The sequence below is a fragment of the Leucoraja erinacea genome, chromosome 13, assembly GCF_028641065.1.
Source record: "Leucoraja erinacea ecotype New England chromosome 13, Leri_hhj_1, whole genome shotgun sequence".
NCBI lineage: Eukaryota > Metazoa > Chordata > Chondrichthyes > Rajiformes > Rajidae > Leucoraja > Leucoraja erinaceus.
This window is the reverse complement of record NC_073389.1, coordinates 15,472,864-15,496,806: the sequence shown is the minus strand read 5'-3', so window position 1 is coordinate 15,496,806 and position 23,943 is coordinate 15,472,864. Positions and strand designations below refer to the sequence as shown.

Below are 23,943 nucleotides of genomic sequence, written 5' to 3'. Positions count from 1 at the left end.
CACTCCCCGACTTACATAATAGGCCAGCAACATATAGGCCAGACTAGGTAAGGGTGGCAGATTGCCATCACTGAAGGATATAAGTGAATGAGATGGAGTTTTATGACCATGCAAGTGTCAGTCATCAATAGTCGACATTGGTGTATTTTATTAATTTGGAAATACTTTTTAATTACCTGAATTTAAATTGCCAACGTACCATGGTGGGAGTTGAATTTATATCATTGTATCCCTGCACAATCTCCTGCTGGGCCACATGGGCCTTGGGTTGAAGAAATAATGCAATTTGTGTCGACACAGAGAAAAGCATTTTGTTTTTTCATATTTGGCTGCCAATTGACATGGGAGGATTATAGTGTTTATTTGATAGCATCAGTATTTAAAGGATAATCAGTATTAATGTTAGCTTTGTGCAAATCAATAGCTGAAATTTGAGCACTAGCTTCACCAGACAGTTTTCCATGCGACTATTTTATTTCTCAGCTTGGCATAAGCGGAAGTTGAGTATCAGAATAATAGTTGCTGTGCTAAGATTTCAAAATTTTAACGTTTTGTTTAGATTAGCTTAGCCCACCAAGTCTGCACCGACCAGCGATCTCCGCACATTAACACTACCCTACACACATTAGGGACAATTTACACTTATATCAAGCCAATTACAAACCTGTACATCTTTGGAGTTTGGGAGGAAGCCGAAGATCTCGGAGAAAACCCACCCGGTCACGGGGAGAACGTACAAACTCCGTACAGACAGCACCTGCACTCGGGATCGAACCCGGGTCTCCAACGCTGCAGGCGTTGTAAGGCAGCAACTCTACCGTTGTGCCACTGTGCCGCCCTTGGTGTGTGCAATAACATGTGCAATAAAATTAATTAAATTATATTCATATATTTATCAGATGAGTCATTTACATTCAAAGAATGACATTACAACCATGAATACGCTGTTCGCCTTTAACACTTGATCTTTTTCTTGTTTTTTTAGGGATCAGTTGCTATTGGCGGTGCTATAGTGCGCTGGTTGCGAGATAACCTTCGTATAATCAGTTCAGCGGATGAAGTGGGCAAGTATCGTTTTGTATATTTATGAGTACAAAATATTAATAAGAAAAGGGAATTCAATTTGACTTTTTAAGCCTCTCAGTTTTGTGTTCATCCTAGAATAAGCTTGTGGTAATATTTCATTGAAATTTCAGATTTGGAAATGATAGAATGAAGAATTCACACAAGGGCTATTTATGAGAAATATGAAAAGTCCAGCATTGCAAAATATACACTGTTTTAGTCCATAGAAACATAGAAATTAGGTGCAGGAGTAGGCCATTCGGCCCTTCGAGCCTGCACCGCCATTCAATATGATCATGGCTGATCATCCAACTCAGTATCCCATACCTGCCTTCTCTCCATACCCCCTAATCCCCTTAGCCACAAGGGCCACATCTAACTCCCTCTTAAATATAGCCAATGAACTGGCCTCAACTACCCTCTGTGGCAGAGAGTTCCAGAGATTCACCACTCTCTGTGTGAAAAAAGTTCTTCTCATCTCGGTTTTAAAGGATTTCCCCCTTATCCTTAAGCTGTGACCCCTTGTCCTGGACTTCCCTAACATCGGGAACAATCTTCCTGCATCTAGCCTGTCCAACCCCTTAAGAATTTTGTAAGTTTCTATAAGATCCCCTTTCAATCTCCTAAATTCTAGAGAGTATAAACCAAGTCTATCCAGTCTTTCTTCATAAGACAGTCCTGACATCCCAGGAATCAGTCTGGTGAACCGTCTCTGCACTCCCTCTATGGCAATAATGTCCTTCCTCAGATTTGGAGACCAAAACTGTACGCAATACTCCAGGTGTGGTCTCACCAAGACCCTGTACAACTGCAGTCCATGACGATGATCTTTAAGTAAATGTATTCAAGAGTTGTATAATGGTTGATCATAATTTTTTTCCAGGTACTCATCAGTAAGTTGAACTATTTTGACTTCCGCTGAGTCCTTTGAAGATCCATTCTTATTTATTTAATTAAACTAATAATTTCTTATTTATCCCTGAAATGTGTTTGCAGAATCCGTGGGTTACATTAAAAAAGCTTGGGAAAATTTACATGGTATTTTGTGCTAAAATGGATGCCAGTTTGTCAAGATGGCTTGTGAGTTGCATCATTGGCTTAGTCTGCATTTGGTGACAAACGCTAGCTTAGTGAAGGGTTCCCACATGCACGTAAACAGGTTGGAAAAATTGATTATTTTGAAGATCGGTGTCTCTCTCCTCTTTGCTTTATACAAAGACTGATGTTTTCACACCTACTTAACATCATCCGCCTGAATTCCATAACAATTAAAATGGTGCCTCACTTGCCAGTAAGCTGAAAATCACAGTGCAGCAGGATTTATCCTGCAGAGAAATTGTATAAAGGAACAGTAAAATGTATGAATGTTTCGCTCAAATGGAAGAACTTCGACAAGTATGGCCATAATCTGGGAAATTTCGCAGCAATGGCATGCACTTGTTCCAGTGTAGAAATTGGTCACAATCAATTTGTGACCAAGTGGCCCTGCTAACCTACATTTGAAAGGCCAGGGTTAAACATTATAGCAACCATATTACAACACTATTTAAATATCATTTGGACAGGTACATGGATAGGAAAGGTTTAGAGGGATTTGGGCTTAACGCGGGCGGGTGAATGGGGCGCCTTGGTCGGCATGGGCAAGTTGGGCTGAAGGGCCTGTTTACATGCTGTATGACTATGATTCTATAATAAAGGTTGGATCTGTTCTCTTCTGTGAAAGTCATGGGTTTTTCAATGCTCTGTGACATGGTCGCAGATTCACGTGCCATTTGAACAAAAAAATTTGGCCTTCACTTTGTGCTCATGTTTCTGAGATTTGAATAAAGTATTCGTGACCTGTGCCTAAAGTGCTACCCTTGATCCCGAGCTATCTCAGATTTTTGATCATGACAAGTTTATGGAGAATGCAAGCGGACAAATAATCTATATATATATATATATATATAAAAGTCTGTGGCTGCCGCCTGCCGTCCGGCTGCCAGCTGCCTTTCTTCCTTTTGATTCGCTGCTCCTTCCTGTCAGCTTCCAACACACTTCGAAACAAAGTTGCAAGACAGGAACACTGAACTTTTCACTGCTGCAGCAGGCAGGGGAGGTGCAATTGAGGGAGGCAGGGGAGTGCTGAAAACTTACATTTGGCAACGGCTTCAGTTCCATTGGAGGAGACGGGTGCATGGTGGAATATTGGGTTGGGGGAATCACACCATTGGGGGAGCAGACCCAACGGGTCTGCACTTGGTCTAGTAACACATTAAAATGCTGAGGAAGTGAGAACTACTACTATTTGATATCGCCTATTATTGGACATCAATGCTGAAAGTGCTTTTTTTGAGAAATGCACGTTTTAATTTTGTGTCCTAATGAATCTTTTTTGTTTGTTTTTCAGAAAAACTTGCTGCATCAGTGGGTTCCTCTCATGGCTGCTATTTTGTGCCAGCCTTCTCAGGGTTATATGCGCCATATTGGGATACAACAGCAAGAGGGTAGGAGCATTATTTTTATGCCTGTGTCAAACAAAAACGTTACTAGTTTGCGGTGTACCTGATTAGATTTGCCATTGTTGCACTTGCAATGGTTTGGTCTTTAGAAATCTCTAGCAGTTCCTATGATCAATACCAATAGACCCAATGGTGCCATTGTATACTAAGCAACTCAGCGGCTTTATTTGTCTGATAAACAATATATGGATTATTTGCTGCGAGCAGTCCTGTGTAATTTTACGTTGTGCATTCTATGCAGGCCGGATAGTATCTGTGCAGATGTAACAAAGTTTGCTTCATATGGTTGATGACATTGCAGCAGAACTGGAAAAGGTTGATATTCAGTTTTAATTTATAGGGAAAAGACGAAGGAGAACCGATTAAAGATATGTATGAAAACATGAAAGGCAAGAGAGACTAAATAACAAAGTGTGTGGGAAGGAACTGCAGATGCTGGTTTAAACCGAAGAAAGACACAAAAAGCTGACAGGGTTGTTGGTACAAGGTGTAAAAGGGAATCAAAATCTGGAGAAGGTGTTAATGCAGAATTATTTGTTGTCATTCCCAGAGGAAGTGATTGCCGGGAACCTACAGAAAAGATTGTCAGAAATGTTGAATTCCTTGTTGAGACAGTGAGCCAGTATGGCTATAACGTGCTAAGTTGAAAAACAAGGTTGCCGTTCTTCAAGGATATATTGCAGTTCACTGAAAGACATAGCAGGTCACCGGCAGGGCAAACGGCGTGTGATGATGATGAAGAATTGAAGCGGCCGGTGATTGTAAGCCAGGGAATGAGTGGACATGTTGCTCAATGCAGTCACTAAATTTACATTTTATCCTCCCAATGTGACCAACCCATAAGCAATGTCCACAATTTGTTGGTGTACAAAGCAGTCATTATTTCATCTGCAAAGTATGTTTATTGGCTCTACATTGTCTAAAGTGAAAGGTGCTACAGGCTATCTAAGCCATAAACTATTTCTAAATTTTAGATTTCCATCATGCACACTTTAGTTTTGTACATAATTACTTGAATTATTTCTGTAAGACTTAAAGCTAATTCCTTCAATTAGTATTTCATTCATCACACCTCAAACCTGGCAAGATTTCTTATCAAATATAATTAAATGAAGTAATTAATGCCGCGGAGAGGCAAATTGATGCTGCACTCCCTGTGAGAATATCTTTCTTCATAATAGAAAATTGAAGTAATTTTGTGACTCCCTGAACTGATCAGTGTAAAATTTTTTTAACCAACTTCACTCATTCCGAAAACGAATGTTTTGTTGCACATGCATTTTTTGCCTCCTAAAGCTGAATCGTACTTTAACTATCTTTTATGGAATCTTCTTTATGTGATTTATTCGGGTTCGACCAATTGACAAATGATATTTTGTTTGGAAAATCATTTGGTAAAGATGTGCTCGGTATCAGTTTGATCTGGTGGTTTTGTACAAATGATTCACTTTAACTTCACTGTGTGGAGTGACATTAATTGATACATGAAGTACGACAGTTGTTACTTGCATAATGTCTACACCGCACATCAGGATCTCAAGCATGGGGGTATTTGAACATTCAAACCGGTTTTAACTGAAGGCATACTCTGACATTGGTTACAAAGCCCCTCCCCACATTGGGAGAGACACCGTGAGGCATTAATCTCCCAAGAGGAAGGTTCCCATTTATATCCATATTGAGTGTCACATCCACCCTGTCGAAATCTCTTGTCGCACTTATCCCACCATGCTCCCAATACACAGTGTGATCCTCTGTCCACTAAGGTCTATCTGCGTCTCGACCTAACCCCAGATTTCTCCATGGCTTCTCACCAACCTCCTTCCTGCTCCCCAGTTATCTTCCAGGAATGAAGCGGCCCTCCATGTTCTCAATTGGTTTAACAGCACCCTCCATGTCCCCAGCCAGATGCTCAGCACTCTCCCTTCATCCACTTCCTCCATTCTGCAGAAAGTGAAAGCCTCACAGTCTTAACCAATCCACACCCATGCTCCTCGGACAGTGTGCCTTCACCAAGTGGAATCACATGATGAAGACCTTGTAGCTGTGGTTAAGTAGAGATCGTGTGACCGTGTCCTAAATGTTCAGTAATTCCAAGTCCATGCCAATAAACGTTTAACATTTAAAGCTCTCAAATCTTTACATTTCCAGCAATCTGCTCTGGGCTTATGTGGCCTCGTATTGTTTAAGTCTACTGCATAAAATAAGTAATACTGATGTATTTTCACTCATAAAATAAAAAGCAATTATTTCCTTAAATACGGCAAGACTCTGATAATCCAGCACATTGAGTTCTTCACTGCTGAGACTTTGGCTGATTTTCACACCTATGGGATGCCATTCCTAATGAAAGCCCAACACATCATTAATTCTCAATTTTTAAATGTTATTCAGGAACGTGGCATTCTCCAGTGAACTGGGTAAGTTTAAAGGGAGGACCAGAGTGAGAACCCAGTGAATTTCAAGGGAGTGTGCGGAAATGAACTGAATTTCGTTTAACTGAGGCACTGGTGTGTTAGAGGGAATAAGGGAACCAGAGCAATGATGTGTTAAAGGGAGCTCAGGAACCAGGTGAAAGTGTGTCACAGGGAGCTCAGGACCTGGGCCCCAGTGTGTCAGAGACGGTGCAGGAACCAGGCCCCAGTGTGTAGAGGGGGTGTGGGAACCAGGCCCCAGTGTGTAGAGGGAGTGTGGGAACATGGGCCAGTGTGACCTACAGCCTTTGCTCCTTTCATCTCTGGCCTTTTTCCAACCATCGTCCTCTCAAAACCCCCTCCTGTATCCACCTATCACTTGCCAGGCTTTGTTCCCCCCACATCTCGCTTCCAGCTTTCTCCCCCACTATAATAGTTCTGAAGAGGGGTCCTAATCCGAAACATTGTGCCTATCCATGCTCTCGAGAGATGCTGCCTGGCCCACTGAGCAATTCCAGCACTTTGCGTATTTTTTTTGTAAAGCAGCGCTTGCAGTTCCTTGAGTCTAATAATTATTGTAACAATACAATAAAGTAGAATAATGTTACAATGTTATGTTACGAAATTGTTGATGGTACAAAATGAATAATCATTGAAGATAAAAACAATTACAGAATATAAATGATGTGCATCTTGCTTCAAATTTTTTCCACTTTGTTCTTCAGAATAATATGTGGCATAACCCAGTTTACAAGCCGAAATCATATTGTATTTGCTGCATTAGAATCTGTCGCCTTTCAAACTCGCGAGGTAAGCTCGAGCTTTGTTCTATGAGGTAATCTTCGGTGCATGTTCAATGTCTCTTTGTGAATTGTTACGGCAGAACCTAAACAGAGCATTGTAAATCCTGCAGCATTGTAAATCTTGTTACTCCAGTAATTTTCCAGAGATCAATCACTAATCTCTCCCGTAGCACTTTATGGAAGACCAATAGACCCCATCCTTTTACCCGTGTCTATTTAGTGTGCAAAACCTCAACAAAACAATTCCTTTCAAATATGTGAATGTGATTTTTCATTCATAAATCTGTGTTGACTGTGCAATCCTGCTATTATTTTATAAATGCAAGGAAAATATCTGTGACTTATTTGTAGACAACTGAAAATGTAGCTAATTATAAGAAACTTTGTATTTGCAAAGAATTGTATTTGCAAATATATTTGCAGAATTGCACCAGCAGGCAAGGAATCCAGAAATGTCAAGAATTCCTTGATCCCTTTTGATAAGAGTTAGTGTGGCAAGGTGAGGATCAGTCAAAATGTAGACCTGACCCGACCTGCAACATCACCTACCCATGCTCTTCATAGATACTGCTTAACTCGCTGAGTTACCTCTGCACTTTGTATCCTAAGGTGCGAGTCTGGTTCTTTAAATCTTCCTGTGAACTGTGTGTGGTGAGATTGAAGATCAGCGCAAAAAGGAAAATGGCAAAGATGCCTGATAAGTCCCAATACACGTGGATTTAATAGGGAGGGAGGGAAAAACATGGAAACAGCCCACCAGGTCCATGCAACCATTGATCACCCATTCACTGAAGAAGCATCTCGACCCAAAATGTCTCCCATTCCTTCTCTCCAGAGATGCTGCCTGTCCCGCTGAGTTACTCCAGTATTTTGTATCTATGGTGTAAACCAGCATCTGCAGTTCCTTCCTACACACTAGGTCTATGTTATCCCATTGTCGCACCCACTCCATACACACTAGGGACAATTTTCAGAGGCTGGTTAACCTATAAACCTGCACATCATTGTGAACTATTTGCTGCTGATGATTATTAGCTGAAATAGCAAGAAAACCTTGGCCAAAATGCAATGTTTGCATCTAAATTCCATGATTGCATCTTTAAGTGATTTTTTTTTTAAGCTTTAGGTGGCAAAGTACATTATAAGACAGAAACTCAAAGCAAATTAATTTAATTTGCAAAGCATATGCAAGATCATAACTTTTCCTTGTCTTCTGGAAATAATTTATTCCCAGAGTACAAATGTACAATTTGAGCACTGCATGTCCATGTGAATCTTTATGGGCCTGTCCCACTTAGGCTACTTTTTGGGCGACTTTGCAGTCGCCACATGTTCGCGGATGGTTGCCGGGGAGTCGCTTTCATGGTTGTGAGGAGTTCCCACATTCTGGTAACTAGTCGCGGCCTCATTATGGTCGCCGAGAATTTTTCAACATGTTGAAAAATTAGCGGCGACTAGATTTAAGTCGCCATGGCGATTAGCGAGAATTCCCAAGCCCTAGGTGGGTCGCCAGGAGGTCAAAGTCAAGAGTCAAGAGGTCAAAGGTTCTTGTAGGTTGGAGCCAGTGCTGACCAGTGAATTTCATTGGCTCATTGGGTGGAAAAAAACGTAAACAGTAGTTTTCAGAATCAAGGAACCGACCGATAATGTTAAATGTCCGCCGAACTTCACAGCCGTGTATCTCTGTCTTCTTAAAAGTTGTCTCTAATCCTTCTCCCCCCTCTTTTAAAGGACTTACCGTACACTGTGCTTTAGCTGTCTTAATTACAACGCCAACATTCCTGTTCATCGCGGCGTGTCTGTATCACCTTGGCTTTGCACCATGGGGAATTTTATTATACAGCATTCCCCCGCTTGTCCTGGCCCCCGCATTTGTGATGTGTTTGTATGTGTGTGTGTCCCACTCTGACAGTCGCCGTTCCAGTTCCTGGTTTTTCAGGCGACAGCCTGCAACTTGACTGTCGCCGGCAGTCGGCTGATAAAATCGCCTAAGTAGGACAGGCCGATAAGTCACTGAGGTTTTTTTTTACTTCCAGTGAGACTTGTAGCATGAAACCATGTCATAACCTTAAATAAGAAAAATACACACATGCTTAGCGAAAGACTCGTTAAGTCAACACTTCAAGTTTATGTCCTAATTTTGAACTGTGCTCCAAGTATCTGGATGCATTAAAATAATTTCACTCAATGGTTCATTGCTGTTTTATTTGTCACATATGCAACTGCACAGTGAAATTATTTTTGCATATATTACACATGCAAACACTCCCATGTTTTGGTGACATTTCCAAAGTCCGGTCGACCCGCATGCTTGATGTACTGAAGCAGTTCCCGTAAACTGTCGTTCCTCTTCTCGTCCAGCCATCTTTGGTACAGATGATAATTAAAAACCATTGGACCATTGAGTTAGCATCCCTGCTGAAAGTGTAGGGTGAGAGTTTAATTCTCAAGGCAGATGCGTTTTATTTTAGTGGAGAATAAATAAGGCATCACATTTTACAGGTAACAAAAATGAAGTGTGCTGACATTTTGTGTAATACAGCATAGAAACATAGAAAATAGTTGTAGGAAGAGGCCATTCGGTCCTTTGAGACAGCACCGTCATTCATTGTGATCATGGATGATCATCCCAAATCAATAACCCATGCCTGCCTTTCCCCCATATCCCTTGATTCCACCAGCCCCTAGAGCTCTATCGAACTCTTAAATCCACCCAGTGATTTGGCCTCCACTGCCCTCTGTGGCAGGGAATTCCACAAATTCACAACTCTCTGGGTGAATTTTTTTTTTCTCACCTCAGTCCTAAATGGCCTCCCCTTTATTCTAAGACTGTGGCCCCTGGTTCTGGACTCGCCCAACATTGGGAACATTTTTCCTGCATCTAGCCTGTCCAGTCCTTTTATAATTTTATATGTTTCTACAAGACACCCCCTCATCCTTCTAAACTCCAGTGAATACAAGCCTAGTCTTTTCAATCTTTCCTCATATGTCAGTCCTGCCATCCCAGGGATCAATCCCGTGAACCTATGCTGCACTGCCTCAATCACAAGGATGTCCTTCCTCAAATTGAAATGGGGTAAATAAAAGTAAAAGGTAGACACAAAGTGCTGGCGTGGAGGGGAGTATATGTTTTGTTCTTACATTTCCATAATTGGTTGTGTCTTTTAGCTTCTTGAAGCCATGAATAAAGACTCTGGCATCGTTCAGACTACTCTCAGAGTGGATGGAGGAATGACCAAAAATAAGATAATGATGCAACTTCAAGCAGATATTCTCGGTATTTCAGTTGGTAAGGATCTAAAATTCCTTAATGCCTCTTAATGCCTGCCAGTAAAAAGAGACTTGTTTTGTTCCCAACTATGTTTCCAAGAATCTTGACTATTGTACAATGCTGTTTGTTCTAGTCAGATGGGACTAGTGTAGATGGGGCATGGGCAAGTTGGGCCGAAGAGCTTGTTTCCTTGCTGTAGAACTCTATGATTCCGGGCACCGCCCGGAGCTTCAAGTCACAGGCATGGCGCGGATTTACCATCGCGGGGCGGGTGTTCCTTTGCCGAGTATCGCCAGCGAAATCGCTCCGCCCGCAGGGCCTGTGGACTTTAACACCGTGAAGCCGCGGTCTCTGATAAGACGAGGCCGACTCGGGAGCTCCAGGCGCAGAGTGTTCCGATCCGTCCCGACTGCAGTGTTTCCATCATTCCGACGTGAGGGCTTGGACATCGGACCGTCGACTACGGCAAACTGCAGAGGGTTCAAAGGCCCCGACCACCACGGGTGAACAAAGATGACTGAACTTTAATGTCTTCCATCACAGTGAGGAATGTTGATTCCACTGTGGTGGATGTTTATGTTAAATTTTATGTTATGTGGCTGTGTGTATTTTTGCTTTTCACTTAATATGGCTGTATGATAACTCAAGTATAACTGTACCATAATTGGTTAAATGACAATAAACACTGAACTGAATTGGTGGCAAGAGCAACAGAGTTAGCATTATAGGCCTGAAACCCTTTGCCTAAATTGTTAACTGTCTTTTGTTGCAGAGATGCTGCCTGACTTGTTGTGTTTCTGCCATTTTCTGTTTCTATTTCATATTTTGAGCATTTGATTTTTATTCATAAGTAAAATCTAAAGATTGCTGGAAGACTGTGAGTGAATAGAGTGGATTAGGATTTCTGCCATAGTTCTCGCAGTTTGTGCTTGAAAGTTAGTGGAAATTACTGAGAAATAGTAAACGTCCTGTGTAGGCAACAGCACTATTTCATTTTTTACAAATTATATTAATTTTAAAACGAAAACAATCAGTTACGAAAGAGAATCGGTCTTCTAGAAGCACCTCCAAACTAATGGGATGGGTGCGGTTGTTGATTATTTCAGCGGTAATTTTAGCAATAGATATCTTGGAGCATTTGTGGCTACAAATTAAATTCTGCATGGTTGCTGTTACTCGCACTGAGATTTTGCCCATGTTAGGTTAGCACCCACAATGTTGTATCCTTTATTTTGGTTTGCACACAATCCAGCGAGTATGGTGTTGTGTGTCACCTATTACGTAGACAGCTTCCCCTTTTGCATTGAATGTTGCCAAAATATACCCATTGAACATGTAAACTACTGGAATTAGTGCCGTTCCTTTGCTCAGATTATCCATGGTAGTAATGGATTTATGTTATTTGTGCCTGATCCTGAAAGGTTCTTCTGTTGTTCTGAGTTCTGTATACATCAAGCAAGAGAAGTAATTGGATTGGTTTTGATACATTATCTTCATCATGTGTAGGCCTGTGTTCAACATTTTCAGTAATACTTTTCAACATAGTCAGAAGGGCCATTATTTCTACATATTTAGAAAAGTCCATTATTTCTATATATAGAAAGGTCCATCATTTATAAGTCCCTTCAGGATCTTTAAAGTTTGTCTTTATCTTAACCTGTTCCAACAGATTTGTTGCTACTTTTTGCTTTTTTTCCATAAACTTGAGATAGTCCTAAACAGTGCAGCTTTTGCCCTAACCCACGCTAAGTAGAGCAGGCCCAGCATGGAAAGGACAGTATAGGAAAGGGAAGTAGAGTTAAAATGGTTAGCAACCAGGAGATCCGGTAGGCCTCGGTGGATCAAGTGGAAGTGTTTGGCAAAACCATCACCCAGTCTATACTTGGATTCGCTGATGTACAGGAGACCACAGCGAGAATACAAGATGTATATCCTGTATACACAGGGTTAGATGAGATGCACATGAACCCCACCTGAAAGGACTGCTGGGGTCCTTGGATGAAGGCAAGGGAAGAGGTATAGGGACAAGTGTTACACCTCCTATACTTGCAGGGGAAATTACCAGGGGAAGGGGTAATTTGGGTGGGAAGGGATGAGTGAACCAAGGAGTTATGGAGGGAACAGTCTCTACGGAAGTAAAGGTTGGTGATGGGAAGATGTTACTGGTAGTGGAATCACGTTTGAGGAGACGGAAATGTTGGAGGATGGGGTGTTGGGTGCGGAGGCTAGTGGAGGAAAGGTGAGGGCCAGGGGAACTCTGTCTTGTTCTGACTGGGGAGGGATGAGGGATAGCAAGATCAGAACTACGAGTGACAGAGGAGATATGGGATCCACCTATGACAGTGAGGGGGAAACCACATTTACTAAAGAAAGGACTCAAACCACTGAAAGCTAACATGCAAGATGGTATGTCAGCCTTGCTTATGAGAACACAGTAGTGCTTCAATAAAATGTAATAATATAATAATTGTAGTGACAGTCTTTACGACGTCTCAAGGTTTTAGTCCCCGATAGTCACTAATTTGCTGGCCATGGTTAGATAAGTAATGTTACGCATTCCACAAGCCACAAAACATTCCAAGCAGTCGAAAGATTAATATTCCAGAAACAGCCTCTTAATTAATAGTTTCTTTATTGTAGTACAAGCAGTAAGATAATTCATAAAACTCCTTCTCGTAAAAGCACATCGTCTGACCACAGATATATCAATTATGCTCTTAGCTCCTGGTCATGGGCATGGTCAAAACTGGGTCTCTTCCATGGCCTTCATCAAACTGAACTAACCATCTTGGAGTCTGTGCCAGAATCCTCCAGCCAAAAACACGCCCCATACTATGTATAATTCCCACCCACATAATTACATGCGCAGAGAAAATTAAAGGTAACTGGATATAATTGTAATAATAATAATAATAAATTTTATTTTTGGGCGCCTTGCAAAAATCTCAAGGACACCTTACAGAGATTAACAAGAATAATAAAACATATAATCGGAATAAAATAAATAATAAAGACATCGCCAAAACACAAATTAAAAACAGAATTCAATCCAAAGACAAAAAATCAAAAACACATTGAGAAGAGAGAGCAGCGGCAGCTAAAGCACGCCAGCGTCCACTCTCCCTTCCGACAGCCATCTTGGACATGGACTAACATGTTTACTTACACACAAAAAAATCATCCCCCCACAATGGTTACCACTGTGGGGGAAGGCACAATGTCCAGTCCCCATCCCCAGTTCACCCAAAGTCAGGCCTATTGAGGCCGCAGCTATTGCCTCTACGGAGGCCCGATGTTCCTGGCCGTTCTCACCGGGTGGTGTTGCCCCGGCGTCGGGAGAGTCCTCTCAGCGGCTGGGCCACCTGGAACGGCCGCTTCCTAGCTGGGGACCACGGCTTCCAAAGCCGACAAGGCCGCGCCGGTTTGGAGCTCCCAGGCTCCCGATGTTAGAGTCGGCACCGCCCGCTCCGCAGCCCGGAAGGGTTGATCTCAGCGGTCACAACTCACCGGAGCTCCAGCGCGTCCATCCAGCGTGGCGACCCAGGCAAGGCATCGCCCGCTCCGCGATAGCGCTCCAGCGCTGTGCCGCCACCGAAGCCAAGGTGCTGGGCAGTCCCCGCCAGGAAACGGCGCTCCACGCCCGCTAGTAGGCCACGAGGACGGGTCGACGGGGCAGCCCGGAGAAAAAGCTGCCTCACCGACCAGGTAGGGACCTAGAAGTATAATTACCTCCTTCCCCCCACATTAAATAGTCCATTCTCCAAAAGACAAAGGACAGGACTTACTAAAACTCCAAAAAACTCCAGTGAGTTAAACGGACGGCTGCTGGTTAGCAGCCGTTCCCCAAGATGGCTCCTCCTACGTAACTAGTAATATACTGAGTTAAGCTAAATGGCTATGGCTACTACAATAGTAATAATAAATGAGTCTGAAGAGGGGACCTGACCCGAAACGTCATATCAGTGTTCTCCCGAGATGCTGCCTGACCTGTTGAGTTACTCAAGGAGTAACTGGAGTATCTCATGTTTTTAGTGCTTCAATAAAGATGTCTTGCTTCAATTAGATATCACTTGGGTGGTGTTAGAACTGAGGATCACAGTTGGAATATGGCATAGTCCTTTTAGGATTGAGATCATAAGGTCATAAGTACATCATGTGATAGGAATAGAATTAGGCCATTCGACCCATCAAGTCTACTCCACCATTCAATCATGGCTGATCTATCCCTCCTAACCCCCCCCCCCCATCAGTGATGAGGAGATATTTCTTGTCGGAGATGTTAACATTCACAATGTAATTTAGGCAAGTGTTGCCCTTCTTCAGAACACTTGGCTCCCGAGATCGGAGATGAGTGAGTTGTGCATTTTGCTTTCTTTCAGCAAAGCCGGCAATGGCAGAAACGACAGCGCTCGGAGCGGCCATGGCTGCCGGTGCTGCAGAGGGTATTGGCGTCTGGAACCTGTCCAGTGACAGCCAATCAACGACATCCTGGGAGACATTTGACCCACAGATCGACATTGAAGGTAAGAAAGTGTTTGACTTGAACATCGTCACAGAAAGTGATTATTGCAATAAGCCACACTTTGGAAAAAATGCCATTATGCACCTTGAACCTTGCCTCTTCTGTAACACGAATGGATATCATCAATATTGATGTCACAATGAGAGTAATGGAAAATAAGACTTAAAATCTTGCTTTGTTGTCCTTCAATTTTGTTCATTGGATCTCAATTTGTTTCTCTAACCCACAGCGAATGCTTGCTGCAATGCCCATTCATTTGTGAACCAGTGGGTGATGTAGCAGAAGTAGTATAAAACAGGATAGTTTTAACAAACAATAAAGTTCCTCGTTTAGTTTCCCCATGTTGTTATGAGTAACACATTTTAAAAAGTAAAATGCCCACAGGTATCTCAGTGAGGTGTTACAATCCAAAATCGATTGGCGTGCAAGAAGTTGTTCGGTGGGAGATGTAGGAATGCCGGATTATAGAGGAATTTCCATAGTGTGAAGTTAAGACAGTTGAAGGCACAGCACTGAGAGCAGGAAGATGATGAGAGAATACATTGTCATTTCATCAATGGATGTGTGACTGCAGGAAATCGAATCAGAAGGGAACAAGACCGTGTAGATATCTGAACAAGCTGCTGGGAATTTTAACCATGATAACATTGACAAGATTCATTTACTTGCTTTCAATGTGAATTTGGAATATATATACTGTAAGCACATTGTGAAGATGCAGCAGGACTTGTTACTTTGACAGCCTCCTTCCCTTGAATTAGAAGCCAGCATCGTGTTACTCTTCCTGGTTATTTTCTGCATCTATATGCTAGCTTTCTGTACCTCTTGTGACCCCAAGGACCTTACGCGCGGCAGTTTTCTACAGTCTTTCGTCATAAAATTAATAACTTGTTTTATCATTCTTCTGTACCAAAAGGACCATTACAGATTTCTTCACACCATGCACCATTCACAAGGAGATTGCCCACTGACTTAACCTATCAATATTTATTTTATGAACTGTATCCTTCATACCTGGACACTGAAGTCGCATCTGGAGAGTACACCTGCATGTTTGACAATGCAGGGAATCCTGATAATGCTGTTGACAATTGAAACCTTGACTAAAGCACCAAGTGCTGGAGTAATGCATCTGATCAGGAAGGTAATCTGTGGAGGGAAGGGATTAGCAACATTTTGAGTCGGAACACTTCAGTCTTGGAACCTAGGCATGGGAATGTTGGACATATTGATATGTGGTACACATGCACAGATGCCATAAGGCTAACCCGCATAACTACTTGAATGCCACTAAACAGTGAAAGACTTATCAACTATTTATTGAATACACTTTTTGAATCCACAGAAAGTGACAAACGGTTTCGTCGCTGGAAGTTGGCTGTGCAAAAATCAATGGGCTGGGCAACGCATGACATTGAAAGTGACTATGGTAAGTACCAAGTGGTAGCATCCACCCAGTTTCAGGCTGATGACAAAAGAGTCAGAGAAAATAAAATTAAAAGGCAAAGTGAGTGTCTGAGAAAAGACTCACACAAAAGTGGTCTTTTGGGGTCAGAGTGGAGGAGTTAGTAAGAAATATTGTTAGGAAGTGCTGAAACTATTGTCATACTTAAAATATTTGTCCTGGTATTGGCATTGTGCAGTGAATTGGATCTTGCATTAAACTCCATTTGCCATTCCCCATCCATTAGCCCACTTGATCATGGTCATTTTCTAATCGTAGATAACCATCTTCACGGTCCACAATGCTGTTGATGATAGTATAATCGGCAAACTTACTAACCATGCCACCTACATTCACATCCATGTTGTTCCTGTAAATGACAAATAACAAAGGACCCTCTACCAATCCCTGTTGCCACGTCAGTTGTTGCAGGTGTCCAGTCTGAAAAACAACCCTCTATCACCACCCACTGACTCCTCCTTCAAGCCAATTTTGTATTCAGCTGGCTAGCTCAGCGTGCATTCCATGTGACCTAACTTTACTGAGCAACCTACCATGCAGTACATTGTCAGAGGCCTTGCTAAAGTCTATTTAGCTGTTTATCCATTCATGCTGCTCTTAAACCCAAAGGGGTAAACGTGTCACTGAACCCTGTGAGTTGTCCCATCGACCACAGATGGCACAGTGGTCGAGTTGCTGCCTTACAGCGTCAGAGACCTGGGTTCAATCCTGACTATGGGTGCTGTCTGTACGGAGTTTTGTACGTTCTCCCTGTGACCGCGTGTAGTTTCTCCGGGTGCTTCGGCTTCCTCCCACACTTCAAAAACGTACAGATTTAATTGGCTTCTGTAAATTGTCACTAATATGTAGGATAGTACGGGACAATCGCTGGTTGGCGTGGACTTGGTGCTCCACACTATATCTCCAAAAGTCTAAAAACGTTTTCAAAAACCAGAGTTCACTGTGTGAAACTCTAACCAGAAGCAGCTGGATCTGCCAACTCATTGATGGCGCAGGGACCAATTCTGCGTTCCTACATAGCATGTCACTGAAGGCAGGATCATTTTTCTAAGGATCTGGTTATTGATAAATGCTTGAAAAATGTTTCGCTTGAATAAAACAGGTTATCTAAAGCCTATTATCTCGTTGTTTCCTAAATTAGCCTGCAGTATAAAACTCTGGCAATCTGCTTTCCGAGTTGGGAAATCCCAATGATTTGCCATTTAGTTTAATGGCCGCTGATTGCAGGAATCCCTTTAATACTGCTGGATCCTGGTTCCTGTGTCTTCTTTAACACACTGGGGCGCTGTTTTCCCTGGCCACTGCAACATGCCCCTGTATGTTCTGTGCTGCCTTAAACCACATCTGCATTTGTTTCCCACACTGACTTTAAATATACCAGGATCACTGGAAAATGTATTATCCCACTGCGCAAATGATTTTTGTTAAACTGTGAATAGAAATTGCATAACATGTAAGAGCCCAGAAAATATATCATTCAGAATTACCAATGGATGGAATGTGCTGGATTAATGGATTTTTAATTAATGAAATATGTCGTTAGCTGCATGTTGTGATCTTTTAAGTCGATGATAAGTCCCATAAAGTATGTGCTCCTTTGGAAGAAGGATTCCAATAAGGACTCTATCAAGGTCTATATTTGAATTGTAGCACTTGGGATTCAAGCACTACAATAGATATTTTTCACATGTATGAGTCAATCTCCGGGCAGATCAAGAAATGCGACTAATGTAATCTCACAATGTATTTAACTTTGCAGATAATTCATAAAGCTGAAGGAAATAATGTAAAAGGATGGAAAGATGCCATTCGGTGCTTTGTAATCTTGCAGCTCCGGATGGTCTACAGTTCTCAAGAGCTTCCAGTCAACTGTCTTCCTCATGAATAATTTGCCTTTTGGTATTTGGATACAGCAAATCAAAAGTAAAGCATTAATTGAAAGTGCCTTTCGGATATTAACGAGATACAGATATAGGTGCTGGTACTTTAATTACAGAGTCCAATGGAGAAAAGACACCAAGTTTTAAAATTATTTTGGACAATTAGATTGCGAAACAGGATAAAATATACAGTATCATAGTGGAATTATCGAATGCACTGTATAAAATTAAAAATTCAGGACTTGCACTTTTGCACTCTCTCAAACTGAGACAGTTCACTAGTTTGTTTTATGCCAGATGATGAGCTTGCTAGGGTTAAATCCTAACAAACTAGCACTTTCTCATCCAGTCAAGGGCCCCTTTATGACAGAATGTCTCTTACAATGGATGGGCGACAGCGGACAGAAATGACTTACCGTTATTGATACACAAAAAAGGAGGGAACAGCATCAAGGAACTCACTGACAGGAGAAACAAAGAGAGATGCAGATTTGAGCAAGGGGAAGAATTTGTAAATGCATAAATCCACACTGCAATTAGAATGCTGCTCCATATTATCCACAGGATTAGTTTTGATGTTAGGATCAAGTTATTTCAGTTAATTGTAATATCATTAAAACACAATACTATGACCCCCAAATCAAGCCCTCAGAATTGCAGATGTGAGCACTTGAATGAGATGACTTTTGCCCGGGTCGCTTTTCACATACCTCAGCACAGATTAAGAACTCCAAACTTTTTAAATTAAACTCGTTTTTTTTTTCAATGAATTATGTTTGAATAGGAATTCTACTCAGGACAATTTTAGGTAGAATCAAACTCTGTTCAACAGGAACAGAAATATAAAAGAATGGAAATGTGATGCCTGGATACTGAAGAAAAATTCTGACGAAAGGAAACATTATTAAACAGTCTGAATAAATACCGGCAAGTTGGTAGAAAATTTATGCAATCGGCTGATTTGAATTCTGCCATATAGCATCAAATAAATACTCGAACATGGACTGCAATAAAACGGAACTGGAATGATGGTTTATACCAAAGATAGACACAAAATGCCGGAGCAGGCAGCAGTTCTGTATAAAATAGAAAAGTAACGTTTTGAGTTGGGACCATTCTTCTGACTAATTTTAAGGTAGGGAGGGGGGGGTGACTGGAAGCAAGAAAAGACCTATCAGGGAACCACCCTGCCTGTGGTCATCTGTTGCTGGCCCTAATTTGTCCTGGTCTTTTCTTGCATCCAGTCCTCCCACTCCCCTTATAATCAATCCGAAAAAGGGTCGAAACCCGAAAAGTCACCTATCAATTGTATCCAGATCGGCTCCATGATGCCTAACCTGCTGCTGAGATACTCCAGCATTGTGTGTCGATCTTTCGGATATGGGCTGTAATTGGTTTGGCACCTTTAATTCTTTCAATTCATCACAGTAGAAGCACCAATTGTAATTTGATTCAATGAAAAGTTACCTGAAATATCATTTTAAAAAAATGTATACTATATGGTGAGAAGACAAGAAGCCTGTTTCATAAGCCACTGCAATTACCTGGAAAAATTGTAGCATCAAACTTGTTTTTTGATACAAAGGACTCAGTGGTGATTACCCAATAAATGTCTCTGACCACCCATTTTAGTGAAAGATTAAAGGCAACTCGGGTTTCTCTTACATAACAAAATCCTCTGCAAAACTGTAAAATCCTTTAACCTTCTGTATGTTTAAGAAAGAACCGCAGATGCTGGAAAAATCGAAGGTAGACAAAAATGCTGGAGAAACTCAGCGGGTGAGGCAGCATCTAAGGGGCGAAGGAATAGGTGATGTTTCTGGTCAAGACCCTTCTTCAGACTGGTGGGGTGGGGGGGGGAGGGGATGGGAAGAAGAAAGGAAGAGGCGGAGACAGTAGGCTGTGGGAGAGCTGGGAAGGGGAGGGGAAGGAGGGAGAAAGCAAGGACTACCTGAAATTGGAGAAGCAATGTTCATACTGCTGGGGTGTAAAATACCCAAGCGAAATATGAGGTGCTGCTCCTCCAATTTGTGGCGGGCCTCACTCTGGCCATGGAGGAGGCCTAGGCCAGAAAGGTCGGATTTGGAATGGGAGGGGGAGTTGAAGTGCTGAGCCACCGGGAGATCAGGTTGGTTAATGCGAACTGAACGGAGGTGTTGGGCGAAGCGATCGCCAACTCTGCGCTTGGTCTCACCGATATAGAGCAGTTGACACCTAGAGCAGCGGATGCAATAGATGAGGTTGGAGGAGGTGCAGGTGAACCTCTGCCTCACCTGGAAAGACTGCTTGGGTCCTTGGATGGAGTCGAGGGGGGAGGCGAGAGCAGATCTACGGGATATAGAGGAGACCCTGGTGAGAGCCTCATCTATAGTTGAAGAGGGGAACTCTCGTTCCCTAAAGAATGATGACATCTCCGATGGCCTGGTTTGGAACACCTCATCCTGGGTGCAGATGCGGTGTAGACGGAGGAAGCAGGGTGGGAAGAAGTGTAGTCCAGATAGCCATGGGAGTCAGTGGGTTTGTAGTAGATGTCGGTCAGTAGTCTGTTACCTGCGATGGAGATGGTGAGGTCTAGAAACGGTAAGGAGATGTCGGAAATGGTCCAGGTGAATTTGAGTGCCTGATGGAAGTTAGTGGTGAAATGGATGAAGTCAGTGATGGGTGCAGGAGGTAGCACCAATGCAGTCGTCAATGTAGCGGAGGTAGAGTTTGGGGATAGGGCCACAGTACGCCTCGAACAAGGATTGTTTGACGTACCCCACAAAGAGGCAGGCATAGCTGGGGCCCATGCGCATGCCTTGGATTTTGAGGAAATGGGAGGAGTCAAAGGAAAGGTTGTTGAGGGAACTTTGTAGCTCAACAAAATGCTCAGTATATTCAAGGATGTTTCCGTTGCCTTGTCAATTCTAGAGGACAAATTCACTATTAATTAACCTTTGAATGCTGCTGTGTATCAGGAGATTCAGATTCGGATTCATATTCAACTTTAATTGTCATTGTCAGTGTACAGTACAGAGACAACGAAATATAGTTCATAAGTTATAGGAGCAGAATTAGGCCCATCAAGTCTACTCTGCCATTCAATCATGGCTGATCTATCTCTCCCTCTCAACCCCATTCTCCTGCCTTCTTCCCATAACCCCTGACACCCGTACTAATCAGGAATCTATCAATCTCCGCCTTAAAAATATCCATTGACTTGGCCACCACAGTCTTCTGTGGCAATGAATTCCACAGATTCACCGCCCTCTGACTAAAGGAATCCCTCCTCATCTCCTTTCTAAAGGTACGTCCTTTTATTCTGAGGCTATGGCCCCTGGTCCGAGACTCTCCCACTAATGGAAACATCCTCTCCACATCCAATTGATTGAGAATATATAATAAAATATCCAATTGCTGTTCACAAAGATTTTGGTGCGAAATGTCAGTCGAGTTCTCACGACCCCAGTGAAAATGAAGAAGTGAGAACTGCACGAATGTCATTTAGCATGCTCAGAAATCTGCAGCGGTGCATTTCCTTTCCCCTCAGCAACTGTAACGCATGCACTGGCAGCATGCAGTTGAGTCTTCTCACTCAAGTAGAAGCAGCTGGTATTCAGACTATCCTCTGGTGCACCCTATATCCAGGCACACCTTTAGCATATAATTGAAAGCTATTCAAGAGACTAAGTATGATGTTGGTTTATTTTAAAATGACTTATCCAGGCAAAACAGTTATTGTGACAATTACCTTTTCTCAGTGCTTCAAAATTGGAGAAACCAAGTTTCTAAGAGTGAAATCAGATTTAAATTGTCTTGAACTTTATGAAATACAGGTTTCTTTGTGCATGTGTTTTTGAAACTTGTATCAATGAATAAATCAATAAAGGTGCGTGTATCAATCTACATGGTCTCAATTTTAGTGCTGTGTTTGTACATGTTGTTCTTGATAGTCATTTTAAATGCTCTTTATCATACAATACACTGAAGCATATTTATACTAAATAATATTGAAAATTATCTTAATGTACGTCTGCTGCCTAGTTGCCACATGGTCTACTTTATATATTTTAGCATTTATTTATTTTCCGGAACAGAAAACTCACTCACCCATCTTTTACGAGCTGTTGGGCCCATGGTGTCTGTGCCAAACAGCCATTCTTTGATTCATTGATACTTTATTATGACATGTGGCACATAACAGTGATATTCTTTGTTTCACAAACCGTGCACAAAGTATGCAAAGAGTCACCACCTATAGTGCGTCGACAAACTCACAAGTATTCAATGTAGTTCCGAATGGTCCCCTCATGCTGGGTGCCTCTTTGTTTCATCTGCGTTCCCCCCCCCCCCCCCCCCCCCCCCCCCCCCAACCGTGTCGATTTGTTCTTGCTAATTCATGCTAATACTAAACAGTGACCCATACACATTCCTATTAACTTCTCCCAGATTCTACTACTCACTTTAATCACACAATGGAAATGTATAATGGCCTCATAACTTAGAACTGCGAGGAAATCAAGCAATCACAGGAAGATGTCAAGCAATTTGAATGAAGAGAAGGAATGGGTGACGTTTTGGGTGGAGACCCTTCTTCAGTCTGATGTCGGGAGAGGGGGATACAAGATAAGGAAGTGCAAGGTGTGAAAACAGGACACATGGAATGGAGATCAAGGACAATGTAGAATATAGTGTTAGCTGGGAGAAGTTAACAGCAAAGCAAATAAAATGTAGTCGGAGACAGTAAGACTGGTCGGAGAACTGGGAAGTGGAAGAGATGGAGAGAGAGAAAGCAAGGGTAACGAAGTTAGGGGAGTCAATGTTCATACCACTGGGGTGTAAGCTGCCCAAGTGAAATATGAGGTGCTGTTCCTCCAATTTGCACTGGGCGTCACTCTGACAATGGAGGAGGACCAGGACAGAGTCAGTGTGGGAATGGGAGGAGGAGGGGGGGGGGGGGTTAAGTGTTTAGGAACCGGGAGATCGGATAGGTTTAGGCAGACCGAGCGGCTGTGTTTAGCGAAATGGTGTTGGAATCAGATATAATATTGCATGCAAGCGCACACACACACACACACACATACATACACACACACACACACACACACACACACACACACATACACATATACACACACATACACACACACACACACATATATATACACACACACATATACATATATACACACACACAGACATATACACACACATACACATACACACACACACACACACACATGCACACACACACACATACACACACACATTAAACAGTTGTATTGCTGGACAATTATATAGACCGGTTTAAGGTTGCAGAAAACAACGTCCAGGTTCAAATCTTTGTTTCACGTGCAATTCAGCTTATTTTAAAAGATATGATCGCAAAGATTCGCTTGTTAATCGTGGCACTGGATGTGGACGGCCGCATTGACTGAATGGACTTACTACCTCTCAACAACAGGCTCACCGCGCGGTTCCGTGAGCAGACAAGTTCCAACCTGCAATTTGTTTGTAATACTCTGTTGCCCACAGAAACTTTAAAGCGGATGGAAAGTTCAACAACGAACCGAGCATGTGTTCAGTGTAACTGAGAACCGAATTAAGGGGAGTGGAGCTTCATGACCATTGACTGTGACTGAAGGAACAGGTACTCAGAGGGGGAGAGAGGGCCGACTGGTCTATTACGGCGCTGTCACCACGGCAACAACAGATAACAATGCATTGTATGCAAGCGCGTTCCGCCAATAATATATAATTTCCCACTGTTTATTATCTACAAACTGAACGCTGCACTTGGGACAGGAACGTCTAAGGTAAGTCTGAAGAAAGGTTTCGACCCGAAACGTTGCCTATTTCCTTTGCTCCATAGGTCCATTCCTCACCCGCTGAATTTCTCCAGCATTTCTGTCTAACATCTAAGGTAAGTTCATTTGTGTTTAAACTTGAGAATTTTAGAGGCCGGGCGGTCGGGCACAACACCGGGTCACTGAGGTGGTGGGATTGAGATGTCCAGGGGGGTTTACAGGACAAGTTCGGTGAA

The 23,943-nt window shown here is 42.4% G+C and overlaps 1 protein-coding gene across 1 annotated transcript in view; it reads left to right on the top strand.

Annotated features, from left to right (window-relative positions):
- gk (glycerol kinase) overlaps window positions 1–21,806 on the top strand; it is a 61,989-nt gene extending 40,183 nt beyond the window's left edge. The window contains exons 13-19 of the mRNA XM_055644535.1: window positions 986–1,064; window positions 3,455–3,551; window positions 6,706–6,790; window positions 9,952–10,072; window positions 14,434–14,577; window positions 15,922–16,005; window positions 17,801–21,806. Coding sequence (XP_055500510.1) covers window positions 986–1,064; window positions 3,455–3,551; window positions 6,706–6,790; window positions 9,952–10,072; window positions 14,434–14,577; window positions 15,922–16,005; window positions 17,801–17,811 — 621 coding nt within the window. The 3' untranslated portion in view covers window positions 17,812–21,806. The remainder of the gene's footprint in view (window positions 1–985; window positions 1,065–3,454; window positions 3,552–6,705; window positions 6,791–9,951; window positions 10,073–14,433; window positions 14,578–15,921; window positions 16,006–17,800) is intronic.
- Window positions 21,807–23,943: the final 2,137 nt, after the last annotated feature.